The 19382-nt window shown below is 37.7% G+C and overlaps 1 protein-coding gene across 12 annotated transcripts in view; it reads right to left on the bottom strand.

The window, feature by feature from the left end:
• The window catches only part of MLLT10 (MLLT10 histone lysine methyltransferase DOT1L cofactor), a 252303-nt gene that overhangs the window by 192285 nt on the left and 40636 nt on the right, over window positions 1-19382 (bottom strand). For 11 of the 12 annotated variants that reach the window (XR_014260523.1, XR_014260524.1, XM_082449646.1 and 8 more), the window contains one exon: window positions 7615-7669. The exons of the other annotated variant lie outside the window; for it this stretch is intronic. Coding sequence is in view for 7 of the 11 variants with exons in the window: in XM_082449646.1 (XP_082305772.1) it covers window positions 7615-7669 (55 nt within the window). In the remaining 4 variants the exon portion in view is untranslated. The remainder of the gene's footprint in view (window positions 1-7614; window positions 7670-19382) is intronic. 12 annotated transcript variants of the gene reach the window in all.

Raw genomic sequence — 19382 nt, 5'->3', positions numbered from 1 at the left:
GAAGAAAGGTGTAAAATTAGAGATAAAATGAGAAGAGAAAAATAACAGGGACAATCAACAAAACCAAAAGTTCTTTGAAAAGACCAACAAAACTGACAAACTTTTAGATTGACTAAGAAAAAAAAGGACTCAAATTACTAAATTCAGAAATAAGAGTGGGAACATTATTGCTGACCTTAACAAAAAGAAAAAGAATTACAAGAGAATACCATGAGCAAATACAGACCAACAAATTAGATAACCTATAGGAAATGGACAAATTCTTAGAAACACAAACTAACAAAGTTGAGTCAAGAAAGAGAAAATCTGAACAGACCTATATAACAAGAGATTGAATCAACCAACAAGCAAAAACCTCCCCACAAAGAAAAGCCCTGGACCAGATGCCTTCATAAGTGAATTCTACCAAACATTTAAAGAAATATTAACAAAAATCCTTCTCAAACTCTTCCAAAAATCTTGAAGAGGGAACACTTCCTAGCTCATTCTATGAGGCCAGTATGATAGCAAATGCCCCCAAGGTCAGACAAACATAAGAAAACAAAATAACAGCCCAATACCCCTTATGAATATAAATGCAAATATTCTCAAAACAAGTATATCAGTGTCCTAGAACAGCCATAAAAAATGTCAACAAATTTGGTAGCTTAAGAAAACAGAAATACATTCTCTCACAGCTCTGGAAGCCAGAAGTCCAAAATCAACATGCTTCTCTCCTACCTTCTCGTGGCTCTCGCAATCCTTGACATTTCTTGGTTTATAGTTACATTACTCCAGTGTCCACATTACTCTTTTTTTTTTCAACCTTAGTCTTCACATGGCCATCTCCCCTATGTCTGTGTCTCCACATACTTTTACAAGGACATCTGTCATTGGATTGAGTGTCCACACTAGGCCAGGATGATCTCATTCAAGATTTTTACACTGAAAACTACAAAACATTGCTGAAAGAACTTAAAGACATAAATAAATGGAAAGACATCCTGTGTTCATATTATGGAAGACTTAATATTGTTAAGACAGCAATACTATCCAAAGCAATCTACAGATGCAATGCAACCCCTTATCAAAATGCCAATGGCCTTTTTCACAATCCTTGAATTCATATGGAATTTCCATAGAACACAAAGAGCCAAAGCAATATTGAAAAAAAAAAGAGTAAAATTGGAACAGTCGAACTTCCCAACTTCAAAACTTATTACCAAAGCTACAGTCATCACAACAGTGTGCACTGGCATAAGAATAGATAAAAAGAGCAATAGGATATAATAGAGTCCAGGAATAAACCCATGCACATATAGCCAACTGATTTTTAACAAGGATACCAAGACCATTCAATGGGGGAAAGAATAGTCTCTTCAACAAATGGTGCTGGGACATCTGGATACCCACAAGAAAAAAAAATGAAGTTGGACCCCTAACTCACATCATATACAAAAATTAACTCAAAAGGGTCTTCACTGGTGGCACAGTGGTTAAGAATCCGCCTGCCTTTTCAGGTATATCAAGAAGTACTTTTAAAATTGTAGCACACCTGTAAATGTTGGTATGAGTGTAATGTGCCTACAAAATCTGTCTTCATTGAAAATTACACTACTAAATGCCTGATAAATCTTAAAAAAAAAAAAAAAAAAAAAAAAAAAAGAATCCGCCTGCCAATGCAGGGGACACAGGTTCGATCCCTGGTCCAGGAAGATCCTACATGTCGTGGAGCAACTAAGCCCATGCGCCACAACTGCTGAGCCTGCACTCTAGAGCACATGCTCCACAACAAGAGAAGCCATTGCAATGAGAAAAGCCTGTGCAGTGCAACGAAGAGTAGCCCCTGCTCGCCACAACTAGAGAAAGCCCGCACGCAGCAACAAAGACCCAACGCAGCCAAAAGAACAAAACAAAACAAAAACTCAAAATGGATCAACAGGGGAATTCCCTGGCAGTCCAGCGGTTAGGACTCCGTGCTTCCACTGCAGGGGGCACAGGTTTGATCTCTGGTTGGGGAACTAGGATCCTGCATGCTGCACAGCACAGCCAAAAGAAAAAAGAAAAAAAGACCCTATCTCTGAATGTAGTCACATTCTGAGCAGCTGGGGATTAGGACTTCAACCATGAAGTGTGTCAACTTCCTTGTCTGTTAAAATAAAGAAAAAAAAAATTTTTTTAATGGATCAACAACCTAAAAAGAGCTAAAAACATAAAACTCTAAGGAAGGAAATCGGTGTAAAATCTTTATATCTTCGGGTAGTAATGGATTATTAGGACACTAAAAGCATAAGCAACAAAAGAAAAATTAGATAAACTGGACTTCATCAAATTAAAAACTATTGTGAATCAACAGACAATATAAAGAAAATGAAAAAACAACCCACAGAGTGGGAGAAAAGATTTGTAAATCATGTATCTCTGATAGGTGTCTAGAATCCAGAAGATATAAAGAACTCTTACAGCTCAACAAAAAAAAGACAAACAACCCAATTACAAAATGGACAAAGAATATGAACAGGGGGACTTCCCTGGCAGTCCAGTGGTTAAGACTCCACACTTCCACTGCAGGAGGGCACAGGTTCGATCCCTGGTCGGGGAATGCCCGGCACAGTCAAAAAAAAAAAAGAACATGAACAGGTATTTTTCCAAAGAAGATTTACAAATGGCCAACAAGCACATGAAAAAGTGCTCAACATCATTCATGATCAGAGAAATGCAAATCAAAAACACAATGAGGTACCACTTCATATCCACTAGGATAGCTATAATTCTAAAAATTCAGAAAATATTAAGTGTTGGTGATAATGCGAAGGAAATGGATCCCTCATACACTGCTTGTGGGAATGTAAAAATGGTGCAGCCACTATGAAAAACAGTTTGGTGGTTCCTTGAAAAGTTAAATACAGAAGCACCATATGACCCATCAACGCCACTAGTAGTATATACCCCCCAAAATACCAATGTTCTAACATCTATACCAGTGTTCACAGCAGCACTATTCACAACAGCAAAGAGATAGAAACAACCCAAATGTCTTTCAACAAATGAAAGGATAGATAAAATGTGGCCTGTATATATACAATGGGATATCAGTCAGCCATAAGGAGGAATGAAGTACTAATACAGACTGCAACATTGCTGAACCTGAAAATGGATCTAGACACTGATCAACAGCTGTTAACACACACACACACATACACAAAACAATTATCATATGCCTCTTGAAGGAAATATACAACACTATCTATGAAGTATTCTTGACTGTCCCCACAATAAACTGATTATGATCAAGTCTCTGAATATATCTAACTACTAATGTACAGAAAATACATGGAACAAAGTGACATGTTAAAACACACACACACACACACACACACACCATCTAAGATTAATCAACAAAGTCTGCTGTGTACAAACTCTACAGGACAAATGACCCAGATTTTTTCCATAAGTAAACTGACAAAGGGGGAGAGAAGACAAAGGAGATTACAGAGAGACCTAAGAGACATACCAAGCTACTGCAATGTATGCACCTTATTTGGATCCAGCTTATGGACCTTATGGGATCCTGATTCAACAACTATAAAAGAAAACAGGAGACAATCAGGAAATTCTGAACAATGACTAGATATTTGATGGGTTTAGGAAATCCTTGTCAATTATTTTAGGTGTGCTAACATATTGTGCATTTTTAAAATATACACGTAAACTAGAAATGCTCACAGAATTCAAAATAATCAGAAGACTGGGGTAGCGAAGGGTATAGAAGAAACAGCTGGCCATGACTTGGTCACTGTTAAAGCTAGGTACCAAGGTGGAGATACTCTCTACTTGTATGTATGCTTGAAATTTTTCAATAATAAAAGCATTTTTTTAATATACCTGTAAAAATTTACCACTTTAGTATCTCTGATGTCCATTCCCTCATTTTTATCCCTCCTCCTACTTCTGTCTCAAACAGTTCCTCAGTATCTCTCCCTTGGACTTGCTACAATAAAGCAGAGTCTTATCTCTGTGGAGTGTAGATTCTAACATCAGAGTATAAAACCCAAAAAAGTATGTATAATCAAAACTATCCTTGAAAAACCCCTTAAAATCCCAATAGAGAAAGTGCAAGACACTGTACATCATTCTGAATACACAACCCTGCTTTATTCAAGTTCTTCTAACTGTGCTGTCAGATAGTATCTATCAATGATCCTCAACTCATTTTAAAACTTCCTCTTCAAGAATATAAGTAAGCCGACATCACCTCTTGCCTGGCCCCCCCAATAATAGTATACTTCATGTCTTTGTCAGCGATGGTTGGGAAAGCTTTACAATAATTCACAAGGGATTTCCATATAGGTTTGCCTAGAGCTCAGTGAGTAAAATGGCAGACTGAATTACCTCCATAATTTATTTTTTTTCTATCTCCCTGCACCCGCTAGGCCATATAGCTGGTTTTAAGTATGTTAAATGCACTTATCATCCAGCTTCGCCTTTCTTTTTTATAGTTGGTCTGGTCTCATATCCTTCCAATCCATTTACCACAATGCTGTCAGAGTGATCTTTCTAAAACAGAAAACTCATATATTATACCTCAGTTTCAGTGGCTCCCCATAATCAACAGGATCAAGTCCTTAGTATGAAAGGGTGGAGCAGGGGCGGAGAAGAAAGAGGGAGGGGGAAGGTGGGGAAGGAGGGAGGGAAGGCAAGCCAAGGCAAGGGGAGGGGAGGAAGGAAGGAAAAGGATGAGCAGGGGAAAGGGAAAAGAAAGAAAATCTTGCCTATACCATCAGCTCCACCTCTCAGAAGGGCTACTATTCAAACTTTACAATGCAAATCCCTGATATACCTGTGTCTTTTATCATTTACTTCTCCCTTTGCCTATAATAACCCACCTTTCACACATCAATCTATGTTAAAACACTTACCTTCAACAACTGAGAACTATGGAGTGATTGACATTGAAGAAAAGTAACAGTTAAATTGAAAAATTCCTAATCCTGATCACCAGAAAAACTAAAATTTGGAACATATTTTCTGGTATGAAAAATGGGTACTAGATATTAAAGAACAGCATCATTGATACTATATACATCAGGTACACTGTGAGGTTTTGTTAACCAGTCTGGAAATACAATTGGCATTTCTATAATAAAATGCATACCAGGCTCCAAAATAATTTTGGAACACAATTTAGTCAGAATTTTTAAAATACACATCAAATTTAGAGTATGAGAAAGATGGCATTGCAAATCAATATGAAAAAATGAACTGTTCAATAAATGGAGATGGGACAAATGGTAGCATTTTATCATCTAGGAAAAAATGAAGTTGGAACCATACCTCACATTGTATTAGCTGGATACATTCCAAATGTATCAAACATTAAACTGTTAAAAAAAAAAAAAAAGAAAAGAAAGAAAGAAACTATAAAAATACTAAAGGAGGGAGGGGCTTCCCTGGTGACGCAGTGGTTAAGAATCCACCTGCCAATGCAGGGGACACAGGTTCGAGCCCTGGTCCAAGAAGATCCCATGTGCCATAGAGCAACTAAGCCCATGCGCCGCAACTACTGAGCCTGCGTTCTAGAGCCTGCGAGCCACAACTACTGAGCCTCTGTGCCACAACTACTGAAGCCCGCGCTCCTAGAGTCCCTGCTCAGCAACAAGAGAAGCCACCACAACGAGAAGCACGCGCACCGCAACAGAGTAGCCCCTGCTAGCCACAACTAGAGAAAGCCCGCGTGCAGCAACAAAGACCCAACATAGCCAAAAATAAATAAATAAAATAAAATAAATAAATTTACTAAAAAAAAAAAGAAATACTAGAGGAGGGAGTTCCCTGGTGGTCCAGTGGTTAGGACTCTGCATTTCCACTGCAGGGGGCACAGGTTCACTCGCTGGTTGGGGAACAATCCTACATGCCATGCGTTGTGGCCAAGAAAAAAAAAAAAGCTAAAGGAAAACCATGAAAGAATTCCTTTATAACTTTGAAGTAGGGAAAGCCTTAACTAATGGTTCAAAACACAGAAACCAAGAAAGACAAGATTAAGAAATTCACCTAAATAAAAATCAAAATTTTCTGCATGAGAAAAAGCCACATGAGCAAGATCAACAACAGGGCCAAAACTAGTCCAACTCATCACAAAAGCCTAATACATGAGGTACTCCTATGAAAGCTTCAACAAATCAAAAAGGAAAAAATCAACAACCAAACAGAAAAAGAACAGATCACAGATGGGACAATACCAGTTGAACTGCTCTTAAAAACATGAAAAGATATTCAGATTCACTCATAATAAGAGAAACGCAAAATGCATGGTTTGAGACACCAACTTTCATCTACTGGATTACAAAAGATGTGTGCTGCTGGGAACACAAATTGGTACCACCACTAAAGAGAATAATTTGGGAATATCTACCAAAATTAATTGTAAAATCTCTTTGACCTAACAGTTCCACTGTTGGGAATTAATAAAATCCTACAGATGTCTTTGCATAGAAGCAAAATGACATATATACAAGCATTAGTCATAAAAGCAAAAGATTAGAAACAGGCAGCTGATTACATAACATACGATAATAAAGAAAGCTCTATACTGATAATAGATAAACTGTGCAGGGAAAAACTTAAGATGCAAGAGAGTATATATAATATTCATCCATTTGTATAAAATTGCAGAGAATTTTTGTTTTCTCATATTTATTTGTGTATCCAAAAACGTAGTAACAGCAACTATGTTGGTGGCAGAAACTGTACTGAGAAACTGTGCAGATAATGGTGAACAGGAGTGGGAGCGAGGATTTTTAATATTTAAAATTTTGGATAATGTGACTTATAGTCTAAACATTAGATTTAAATATTTATATATATCTATATAGTGCTAGCCAAAAACACTGTATTTTCCCCTTTTTTTTTTACTCATGCCATGAAACTATTCTATGCCAAAAATACTTTAGAGCTGGCTTCCCAAAATGTAAGTATATACTAATAGTACTAGTTTTATCTCTACTATTTTGAGTTTCTTCATCAGTTGCTTAATTTTCATAAAATGTTACAGTTTAATAATGTCTACACATTTAAGAATGGTACTGAGCTATAAAGAAACATGGATTTCTCTAAGAAAGGTAACTAAAAATGGAAATGAAAACTAGAAATACAAAAGGGGTCTTATGAAAGCACACCAAAATTTAAGAGAAGTCAGAATTTGTTTATATTCAAGCAACAAGGATCCACAGGGTGTTAAAATTAACATGCATTAGAAACATCATTTGTCTAGCAATACACAAAACAGGAGAAAAAGAATCTAAAACAGATTTTTATCTCTAACGAAGAAAAAAAAAAAAGTGGCTTTTCCCAACAGTAATATAAGAAACTGTATCCATTTTAAAAAAAAAATCAAGATTTTAATTAGAAGTATGTGGATCATTCTGCACCAAAACAAAACAAAAGTTTGTCCAGAAAGTAGAAAAGTTATGTTTCAATTTTAAAAAATTCATAAATTACATCCAGTACTGTTAAAAATATTTAAGCAGCAAACACTTTGATATAATATGAACTACCAGATATTTTAAAATACATCTGCACTCCAGTGTTCAAGAAAATTTTCAAGAGAAAATGTTCAAGAGAATTCTCTGCACTTACCGCCATTATCTGTTCTTTTTAAAGCTCCATCCTTATGAGGACACAGTTCACATCTCTATTAAAGGGGGGGGGGGGACAAAGAGATTTTTCAGATTACCAAAGTATAACATCTTCCCTGTAACTTCAAAACTATTAAAAATATGGTAGTGGCATTTGTACTAGTTGCCACCAAGAGTGTTATCAGAAAGATCCTCACAAAGTAATTCTCCTTGACATCTGATCTTCCTCAGAGTACCACACAACAACTTTTAAAAAGTAATTTTACTTAACATTTAAATTCCTGCCACAATTTTTTTTCTAATATTACATTAATAAAAATAAAAAGATTCTCTCAACATAGGATTGGGGCACAGTTTTTAACCTTGCCTCTACTCCTTTGCTTTCTGAGTAGAATCAACCAGGATTATTACATACTCAGTTGGATCTGGTTTCTCCTGAAATAAAGAGCCAAACTCAAATTCAGAATTTTGATTCAAGTAGGAAGGCATGATCTCACATGTGCTGACTCGCCTTTGGAAGGAAAGAACTGCTCTAATTATTCTAGTTACTCTTTTCATTCACAGCACAATGATACTCAGAATTATTATGGATCCCTCTCTACCATTCCCACAATTTAAAACCAGAAATAAACACCAAGCCAGTATTGCCATTTCTTTTCACTACTGACAAGAGGACTGAAATAATTGTAAAAATAATAAAGAGTTTCAGTGGCACTGTCTTACTATGAAGACTACATTCCTAGAAATCATATATGATTACTTATTATTTGTACCCTACCTTACTCTCCAAAGAGGTTTGAAGCATATAATATAGCAATATAAATGAGTTACAAAGGAAAATACGAGCAGAAAATTAAAATAAAATAGTGAATAAGCACGCAATAAGCTGGTAGGGAGGTTAAAGGACAAAAGTAGTAAAAATCATCTACATCCACGATGAGCAGTTAAGGGATACACAAAACAATTAGATGTAAACTATGATATCAAAAACAGTAATCATGGGCTTCCTTGGTGGCGCAGTGGCTAAGAATCCACCTGCCAATGCAGGGGACACGGGTTCGAGCCCTGGTCTGGGAAGATCCCACATGCCGCAGAGCAACTAAACCCGTGCGCCACAACTACTGACTCTGCACTCTAGAGCCCGCGAGCCACAACTACTGAAGCCCGCGAGCCACAACTACTGAAGCCCACGTGCCTAGAGCCCATGCTCTGCAACAAGAGGAGCCACCGCAATGAGAAGCCCGTGCACTGCAACGAAGAGTAGCCCCCACTCGCCACAACTAGAGAGAAAGCCTGCACGCAGCAATGAAGACCCAATGCAGCCAACAATAAATTAATTAATTTTTAAAAAAAAAACAGTAATCATGAGGGGAGGAGAATACAGATGCAGGGTTTTTTAAATGCATTTGAAATTAAGAGATCAGCAACTTAAAACAATCCCGTATATATATATAGACTGCTATACCAAATCCTCATGGTAACTGCAAGCCAAAAATCTATGATAGATATACACATAAAAAAGAAAAAAAAATCCAATCATAACCCAAAAGATAGTCATCAAATCACGAGAAGAAAACAAGAGAAGAAGAAGAATGGGAAAAAAAGACCTACAAAAACAAATCCAAAACAACAAAATGGCAATAAGAACATACATATCGATAATTACCTTAAATGTAAATGGACTAAATGCTCCAACCAAAAGACATGGTCTGGCTGAATGGATACAGAAACAAGACCCACATATATGCTGCCTACAACAGACTCACTTCAGATCTAGAGACACACACATACTCAAAGTGAGGGGGTAAAAAAGGTATTCCATGCAAATGGAAAAATCAAAAGAAAGCTGGAGCAGCAATACCAGTATCAGACAAAACAGACTTTAAAATAAAGACTGTTACGAGAGACAAAGAACACTACATAATGATCATGGGATCAGTCCAAAAAGAGGATATAACAATTGTAAACGTATACGTACCCAACAAACGAACACCTAAATATACAATTCAAATACTAATGAACATAAAATGAGAAACTGACAGGAATACAATAATGGTAAGGGATTTTCAACTCCCCACTTACATCAACGGCCAGATCATCCAGACAGAAAAACACTAAGTAAACACTGGCCTAAAATGACACATTACAGCAGATGCACTTAACTGATACATAGAGAGAGATATGTATATCTATATATATGAGCACTCCATCCGAAAGCAGCAGAATACACATTCTTTTCAAGCGCACGTGCAATATTCTCCAGGAGAGATCACGTACATACTAGGCCACAAAACAAGCCTCAGTAAATTTTAAGAAAACTGAAATCATACCAAGCATCTTTTACAACACTATGAGACTGGAAATCAACTACAAGAAAAAAAACTATGAAAAACACAAACATGTGGAGGCTAAACAATACGCTACTAAACAACCAATGGATCACTAGTGAAATCAAAAGAGAAAATTAAAAAATACCAAGAGACATGGGACTTCCCTGGTGGCGCAGTGGTTAAGAATCCACCTGCCAATGCAGGGGACATGGGTTCGAGCCCTGATCCAGGAAGATCCCACATGCTGCGGAGCAATTAAGCCCATGCGCCACAACTACTGAGCTTGCACTCTAGAGCCCACAGGCCACAACTACTGAGCCTGCGTGCCACAACTACAGAAGCCCGCGTGCCTAGAGCCCGTGTTCTGCAACAAAGAGAAGCCACCCCAAGAGAAGCCCGCGCACCGCAACGAAGAGTAGCCCCCACTCGCCACAACTAGAAAAAGCCAGCGCGCAGCAACAAAGACCCAACACAGCCACAAAAATAAGTAAATAAATAAGTAAATAAATAAAGTGCAAATTTAAAAAAAAATACCAAGAGACAAATGAAAACAAAAACACGATGATCCAGAGAGTTCCCTGGTGGCCTAGTGGTTAGGATTCCGGGCTTTCACTGTCATGGTCCAGGTTCAATCCATGGACAAGGAACTGAGATCCCGCAAGCCACGTGATGTGGTCAAAAAAGAAAAAAAAAAAAACACAGGATGATCCAAAACGTATGGGATGCAGCAAAAGCAGTTGCAAAAAAGGGAAGTTTACAGCAATATAAGCTTGTACCTCAGGAAACAAAAAAATCTCAAATAAACAACCTAACTTTACATCTAAAGCAACTAGAGAAAGAAGAACAAACAAAACCCAACATTAGTAGAAGGAAAGAAATCATAAGGATCAGAGCAAAAATAAATGAAATAGAAATGGAGAAAACAATAGAAAAGATCAATAAAACTAAGCTGGTTCTTTGAAAAGATAAACAAAAGTGATAAACCTTTAGCCAAACTCATCAAGAAAAAAAGGGAGGACTTCCCTGGTGGTCCAGTGGTTAAGACCTCCACTGCAGGAGGCAGAGGTTCAATCCCTGTTCAGGGAAGTTCCGCATGCCGTGGCATGTGGCCAAAAAAAATCAAAAAGAAAAAAGAAAAAAGGGAGAGGGCTCAAATCAATAAAATGAGAAATGAAAAAAGTTACAACTGACAGGACAGAAATACAAAGAATCATAAACTACTACTACTACTAGCAACTATACACAACTAAAATGGAAAACCTAGAAGAGATGGACAAATTCTTAGAAAGGTACAGTCTCCCAAGACTGAAGCAGGAAGAAGTAGAAAATATGAACAGACCAAGTACTGAAATTGAATCAGTAACTTAAAAACTCCCAACAGGAAATTCCCTGGCGGTCCAGTGGTTAGGACTCTGCACTTTCACTGCTAAGGGCCTGGGTTCGATCCCTGGTCAGGGAACTAAGATCCCGCAAGCTATGCAGTGCAGCCAAAACAAAAAAAAAAAAGTTAAAATACATAAAAAATAAAAGCTCCCAACAAACAGAAGTCTAGGACCAGATGGCTTCACAGGTGAATTCTACCAAACATTCAAATATTTAAAGAAGAGTTAACACCTATCCTCCTTAAACTATTCCAAAACACAGCAGAGGAAGGAACACTTCCAAAGTCATTCTATGAGGGCACCATCACCCTGATACCAAAACCAGACAAAGATATCACACACAAAAAAATTGCAGGCCATTATCACTGATGAACATAGATACAAAAATCCTCAACAAAATAGTAGCAAACCATATCCAACAATACATTAAAAGAATTATACACCATGATCAAGTGGGATTTATCCAAGGGATGCAAGAGTTTTTCAATATCCACAAATTAATCAATGTGTTATATAACACATTAACAAATTGAAGAATAAAAATCATACCATCATTTCAATACATGGAGAAAAAGCTTTTGATAAAGTTCAACGTCCATTTATGCTCCCCAGAAAGTGAGCAGAAAGTAAACCTACCTATACATAATAAAGGCCATATATGAAAAACCCACAGCTAACATCATACTCAATGATGAAAAGCTGAAAACATTTCCTCTAAGATCAGGAATAAAATAAGGATTCCCAATTTCGCTATTCAACATTGTTTTCTAAGTTCTAACCACAGCAGTCAAAGAAAAAAACAAAAAAAGAAAAAAAAGGAATGCAAATTAGAAAAGAAGTAAAAATGTCACTGTTTGAAGATGGCATGATACTCCACATAGAAAATCCTGAAGGGCTTCCCTGGTGGCACAGTGGTTAAGAATCCGCCTGGCGATGCAGGGGACACGGGTTCGAGCCCTGGTCCGGGAAGATCCCACATGACGCGGAGCGACTAGGCCCGTGAGCCACAACTACTCAGCCTGTGCTCTAGACCCCACGAGCCATAACTACTGAGCCCACATGCCGCAACTACTGGATCCCGCACGACTAGTGCCCGTGCTCCACAACAAGAGAAGCCACCGAAACAACAAAGAATAGCCCACGCTCGCCGCAACTATAGAAAGCCCGTGCACAGCAACGAAGACCCAACACAGCCAAAACTAAATAAATAAAATAAATTAATTTTTAAAAAAAAGAAAATCCTGAAGACGTTACCAGAAAACTACTAGAGCTCATCAATGAAACTCAGGAAAGTTGCAGGGAACAAAACTAATATACAGGACTTGCCTGGTAGCGTAGTGGTTAAGAATCCACCTGCCAATGCAGGGGACAAGGGTTCGAGTCCTGGTCTGGGAAGATCCCACATGCTGCAGAGCAACTAAGCCCATGTGCCACAACTACTGAGCCTGTATGCCACAACTACTGAGCCTGTGCCCTAGAGCCCGTGAGCTACAACTACTGAAGCCTGTGCACCTAGAGCCTGTGCTCTGCAACAAGAGAAGCCACCGCAATGAGAAGCCTGCTCACCACAACAAAGAGTAGCCCCTACTAGCCATAACTAGAGAAAGCCCACGCACAGCAATAAAGACCCAATGCAGCCAAAAAAAAAACTAATATACAGATATCTGTTACATTTCTATACACTAACAACAAACTATCAAAAAGAGAAATTAAGGAAACAGTCCCATTTACCACTGCATCAAAAAGAATAAAATACCTAGGAGGTAAAAGACCTGTACTCAGAAAACTATAAGACACTGATGAAAGAAACTGAAGATGACACAATCAGATGGAAAGATGTTCTTGGATTGGAAGAATTAATATTGTTAAAATGACCATACTACCCAAGGCAATCTACAGGCTCAATGAAATCCCTACCAAATGAGTAATGGCATTTTTCACAGAACTAGAACAGATGATTTTTTAATTTCTATGGAAACATAAAAGACCCCAAATAGACAAAACAATCTTGAGAAAGAAGAACAGAGCTGGAGGAATCCCACTCCCTGACTTCAGACTGTACTACGAAGCTACAAAACAGTATGGTACTGGCAAAAAAAAAAAAAAAAAAGACACATAGGTCAGTGGAACAGAATAGAGAGCCCAGAAATAAACCCACATATCTATAGTCAATCTATGACAAAGGAGGCAAGAATACACAATGGAGAAACGACAGTCTCTTCAATAAAAGGTGTTGGTAACACGGGACAGCTACATATAAAAGAATAAAATTAGAACATTCTCTAACACCATATACAAAAATAAACTCAAAATGGATTAAAGACCTATATTTAAGGCAAGATACTATAAAATTCCTAGAGTAAAACAGGCAGAACTTTCTTTGACATAAATCACACCAATTTTTTTTTAATCTGTGTTCTAAAACAAAGGAAACAAAAGCAAAAATAAACAAATAAGACCTAATTAAACTTAAAAGCTTTTGCACATCAAAGGAAACCATAAACAAAACAAAAGACAACCTGCTGAATGGGAGAAATATTTGCAAACGATGTGACTGATAAGGGGTTAATACCCAACATATATAAACAGCTCATGCAACTCAACATCAAAAAACCACCCAATTGAAAAATGGGCAGAAGGGGACTTCCCTGGTGGCACAGTGGATAGGAATCTGCCTGCCAATGCAGGGGACACGGGTTCGAGCCCTGGTCCCGGAAGATCCCACATGCCGCAGGGCAACTAAGCCCATGCGCCACAACTACTAAGCCTGCACTCTAGAGCCCGCAAACCACAACTACCGAGCCCTCATGCCACAACTACTGAAGCCCATGTGCCTACAGCCTGTGCTGCGCAACAAAAGAAGCCACCACAATGAGAAGCCCGCACACTGCAATGAAGAGTCACTCCCACTCGCCACAACTAGAAAAAGCTCGCGCACAGCAACAAAGACCCAATGCAGCCAAAAATAAATGAATTTTAAAAAAAAAAAGGGGGCAGAAGAACTGAACATTTTTCCGAAGAGGAAATGCAGATGGCCAACAGGCACATGAAAAGATGCTCAATATCACTAATTATTAGAGAAATGCAAATCAAAACTACAATGAGGTATCACCTCACACTGGTTAGAATGGGCCTCATCAGAAAATCTACAGACAACAAATGCTGGGTAGGGTGTGGAGAAAAGGGAACCTAAAAATCTTATATTTGTATTTGTATGGAAATATGTATGGAAATATGTTAATATAAATGTTTCAGACATTACATGAAAAAAAAAAATAAAAAAAAATAAAAAAAATAAAAAAAATAAAAAACTACAATGAGGTATCACCTCACACTGGTCAGAATGGCCATCATTAAAAAGTCTACAAATAGGAGTTCCCTGGTGGTCCAGTGGTTAAGAATTCGCCTTCCAATGCAGAGGACGCGGGTTCGATCCCTGGTCAAGGAACTAAGATCCCACATGCCACAGGGCAACTAAGCCCATGCGCCACAACTACCGAGCCCGCACACTCTGGAGCTTACACACCACAACTAGAAAGAAGCCTGCACGCCAAAACTAGAGAGAAGCCCGCGCACCGCAACAAAGATCTTGTGTGCCACAACTAAGACCCGATGCAGCCAAATAAATAAATTTTTTAAAAATATTTTTTAAATCAATGAAAGCATTCTGTGATAATCAATGCACTATATGAAATTTACAATAAAAACAATAGTATCATTCATTATAAAAAAAGAAAAAGGAAAAATACTAATTACTTCATTTCTAGAGAACCAAAGGAAATATGATAGAAATGGCAATTATTAAGTACTATGTGTTATCTTTATATCACTTACACTTTAATTTCAAGACATGAAAAGATATGTGTACAGAAATATTTTATATCACTGTTTATGACTATAAAGTTTTTATTGTAAGTCCAACTGTATAACAATGAGGGAACTAATGCTATATTCACAAAGATTTTAAATGAGTTATAAAATGCAGAGAAGAAAATTCTAAAAGAAAACTACATGCTAATAAGTAAAATACTATTACTATGTCTTTACCTTTAGTCTTTTACTAAAGGTAAAAATAGATATATAGAGACTTGAGAGAAAGAAATAATTACAGGAAAAGAAGATTAATTTATAATTAGAGGCTATACCCTAAGCTCAGGAAAAAAGAATCAGGTTCTGGACAACAGAGATTCCAGACCCTACAGTAAACTAATCCAACCTGAAAAGTTTCACAGGGCAGGCTTGCAGCTATACATGTTACTATTAAAATTCCACAGATGCATTCTTATTTAATAAGTGAGAGGTACTGTTAAAATGCACAAGTAAATCCTGTAAGAGGGTACACAGATTATAAGGAGACAAAAAAAAAAAAAAAAAAAAAAAAGCACACATTAAAGATCTTACATTTTTTTTTCTATTTTATACATAGTAGTTTGTATCTCTTAATCCCCTGCCTTGCCCCTCCCCCACTCCTTCCTTCCCCACTGGTAAACACTTGCTTGTTCTTGGTATCTGTGAGTCTGTTTCTGTTTTGTTTGTTTCTATATTATTTCACTATTTATTTATTTATTTGGCTGCGTCGGGTCTTAGTTGTGGCACGCAAGATCTTTGTTGCAGTGTGCGGGCTTCTTCAGGACCTTCACTGAGGCATGCGGGATCTTTAGTTGTGGCACGTGACTTCTAATTCCCTGACCAGGGATCGAACCAGGCCCCGTGCATTGGGAGTGCAGAGTCTTAGCCATTGGACTACCAGGGAAGTCCCTCTGTTTTGTTATATACATTCATTTGTTTTATTTTTTGGATTCCAAGATCTCACATTTTAACAAAGGGGGGGGGAAACGTTTTAATTGAAACAGTCCAAACAAGCGGAAGTTATATAAGGTGGTTCCTTCTTTTTTACATCATGTAGTATAGTAAGAAAGCATGCAACTATTTTCCATCTTCATAACGCAGGCATCAATTTCCAAATACTTTTTCTACTTTACATTAGTTTCTTTTCCAAAGTATAAAACTCAGTATACTTCACTAAATCAAGTTCACCCAAAATACTGACTTTTAGGAGGCTGTGGCTATTAACAAGCCATTCAGCTATACGGGTTTACTCAGACTTCGAACACCACTGTATTACAGAGAGCAGCAAGATAATAATTATTTTTTAAAAAAAGTATAGGCTAAATAAGAAGAATAAATTCAAGCTTTAAGTTTGATCTTCCTCATATAAAAGATGTAATTGTGGCATAAAGAAGTATGTGTAGGATAAAACATTTACCATCATTACTTCTTCTTTTAGGCAAAAGATAAAAACACATATTAATTAACCTATTTTTTCTTGTGTTTTAGAAAGACTCATGACTACCACAGTAGAAATAAGCACCCAGGCTGGGGTCTCCAAACAGCATTTCCCAAAGGAACCAGAACTACTGAAAGAAGTGGATGATTCTAGGTCTAGGTCAAGTATGCCCTGAATACCCTGTTCTATCAAATAGCAAGAAAGCTATAAAAGACTGCTTTAGTCATGTCAAAAGGACCTATGGTCCAACCTAAAGAGGCTCCTGCTGGCCAAAGATGAAATCACTTAATGCTAACAGAGATAAAAACTGCAATAAACTGAAAACTACCAAATATTTTAAAATCCATCATAAAATGAATTTCTACTTCAAAAATTGCTGAGTGGACTTCCCTGGTGGCACAGTGGTTAAGAATCTGCCTGCCAATGCAGGAGACACTGGTTTGAGCCCTGGGCCGGGAAGATCCCACATGCTGTGGAGCAACTGGGCCAGTGTGCCACAACTACTGAGCCTGCGCTCTAAAGCCCATGAGCCACAACTACCGAGCCTGCGTGCCACAGCTACTGAAGCTCACGCACCTAGAGCCCGTGCTCTGCAACAAGAGAAGCCACCGCAATGAGAAGCCCGCGCACCACAACAAAGAGCAGCCCCCGCTCGCAGCAACTAGAGAAAGCCCACATGCAGCAACAAAGACCCAATGCAGCAATCAATCAATAAATAAATATCAAAACAATAAGAAAAGAACTAAATAGGGAATTCCCTGGTGGTCCAGTGTCAAAGAATCCGCCTTCCAATGCAGGGGATGCGGGTTCGATCCCTGGTCAGGGAACTAAGATCCCACATGCCGCGGGGCAACTTAGCCCGCGCACCACAACTACTGAGCTCGCACGCCTCAACTAGAGTCCGCGTGCCGCAAACTACAGAGCCCATGTGCTCTGGAACCCACTCACGACAACTACAGAGCCCCCATGCCCTGGAGCCTGCGTGCCACAACTAGAGAAGAGAAAACCCACATGCCACAACTAGAGAGAAGCCCACGCGCTGCAACAAAAGATCCCACATGCCTCAACAAAGACCCTGCGTGCTGCAAATAAGACCCAATGCAGCCAAAAATAAAGAAAATAAATAATAAATAAATCTTTAAAAACAAAAAAGAACTAAATAGAAATTCTTAAACTTAAAAATATACATGAAGTGAAAAATTCATTGGATGGGCTTAACAACAGAATCAAGATGACAAAGGAAAGAGTCAGTGAGCTTGAAGCTACATCAATAGATAGGATCTACCTGAAAAAGAGAAAACGGTGAAAAACATGAACAGAGCTTCAGGGACCTATTGAACAGTATCAAGAAACCACCATGTATAGCTAAAGGCCTGGAAGAGGAGGAGGACGTGAGGGAGAGAATATTAATATGAGAATATGGCAGTAAAGAAAATTTTGAAAAAATAATGGATGAAAATTTCCTCTATTTGAAGACAAATTTATGGATTCCAGAAGCACAGTGAATCCCAAACAAGCAAAACTGCTTCATGAAAAGCAAACAAAAGTCTTCAAGAGGCAGCCAAAAGAAAATGACACATCAAAGACAGGGAAACAGTGATTGAATTAACAGCTGATCTCTCATCATAAACTATGGAAGTCAAAACAGTAAAACAAACATCTCTAAAGTGCTTGAAGAAAAAGAACTGTCAATCCAGAATTCTGTAACTAATATATCCTTCAAAATGAAGGTGAAACAAACGTTTTTAGGTAAGAAAGAGCAAACAGAATTCATCACCAGAAGATATGGACTACAATAAAGGCTAAAAGAAATTCTTCGGAATAAAGGGAAATGGTACTAGATGAAAAACACAAATCTTCAGGAGGCAACGAAGAACACCATAAATGGTAAATATCTGGATAAATATTGGGTTGGCCAAAAAGTTCGTTTGGGTTTTTTCGTTAAGAGCTTATGGAAAAATCCGAACAAACTTTTTGGCCAACCCAATATAAAAGACTTTTAGTTCTTAAATTCTTAAAAATACATATGATTACTGAAAGCAAAAATTGTAATACTGTCTTCTGGGGTTTATAATATATGTAGCTCTAATACATATGACAATAGACAATAGCATAAATAACAATGGACAGAGGTGATGTGATGTAAAAGAATATCTGCAGTTACAAGATTTCTACACTTTACAAGAAGTGATACAATATTAACTGTAAGTGGGTACGCTAAATAGACGGTAAAAAAGGTAAGGAAATATACTGAAATTGCTAGAGAAACACTAAGAAACTAATGCAAACAGAAATAGCTCTACAAACTGATACATTAAAAATTCTCTACATGCAAAAAATTAAGTTGGACCCCTTATTCATATGATATATAAAAAAACTCAAAATGGATCATATACTTAAATGTAAGAGCTAACACTATAAAACTCTTAGAATGAAACTGGAGTAAATTCTTCATGACTCAGGGTTGGATAACGGTTTCTTAGATACAACACCAAAAGCAGAGGCAACAAGAGAAATAATAGATAAACTGGAGTTTTCCGAACCTAAAACCTTTTGTTCTGCAAATGATACCATCAAGTAAAAAACCCCATAGAATAAAATACTTACAAGATATATATCTGATAAGGGACTTATACCCAGAACGTATAAAGAGCTCTATAACTCAATAATAAAAAGATATATAGGGGGGCTTCCCCGGTGGCGCAGTGGTTGAGAGTCTGCCTGCCGATGCAGGGGACATGGGTTCAAGCCCTGGTCTGGGAGGATCCCA

The sequence above is a fragment of the Balaenoptera physalus genome (assembly GCF_965194825.1).
Source record: "Balaenoptera physalus genome assembly, chromosome: 2".
Lineage (NCBI taxonomy): Eukaryota > Metazoa > Chordata > Mammalia > Artiodactyla > Balaenopteridae > Balaenoptera > Balaenoptera physalus.
Note: the sequence above shows the minus strand (reverse complement) of the source record. Positions and strands in the feature narration are given on the sequence as shown.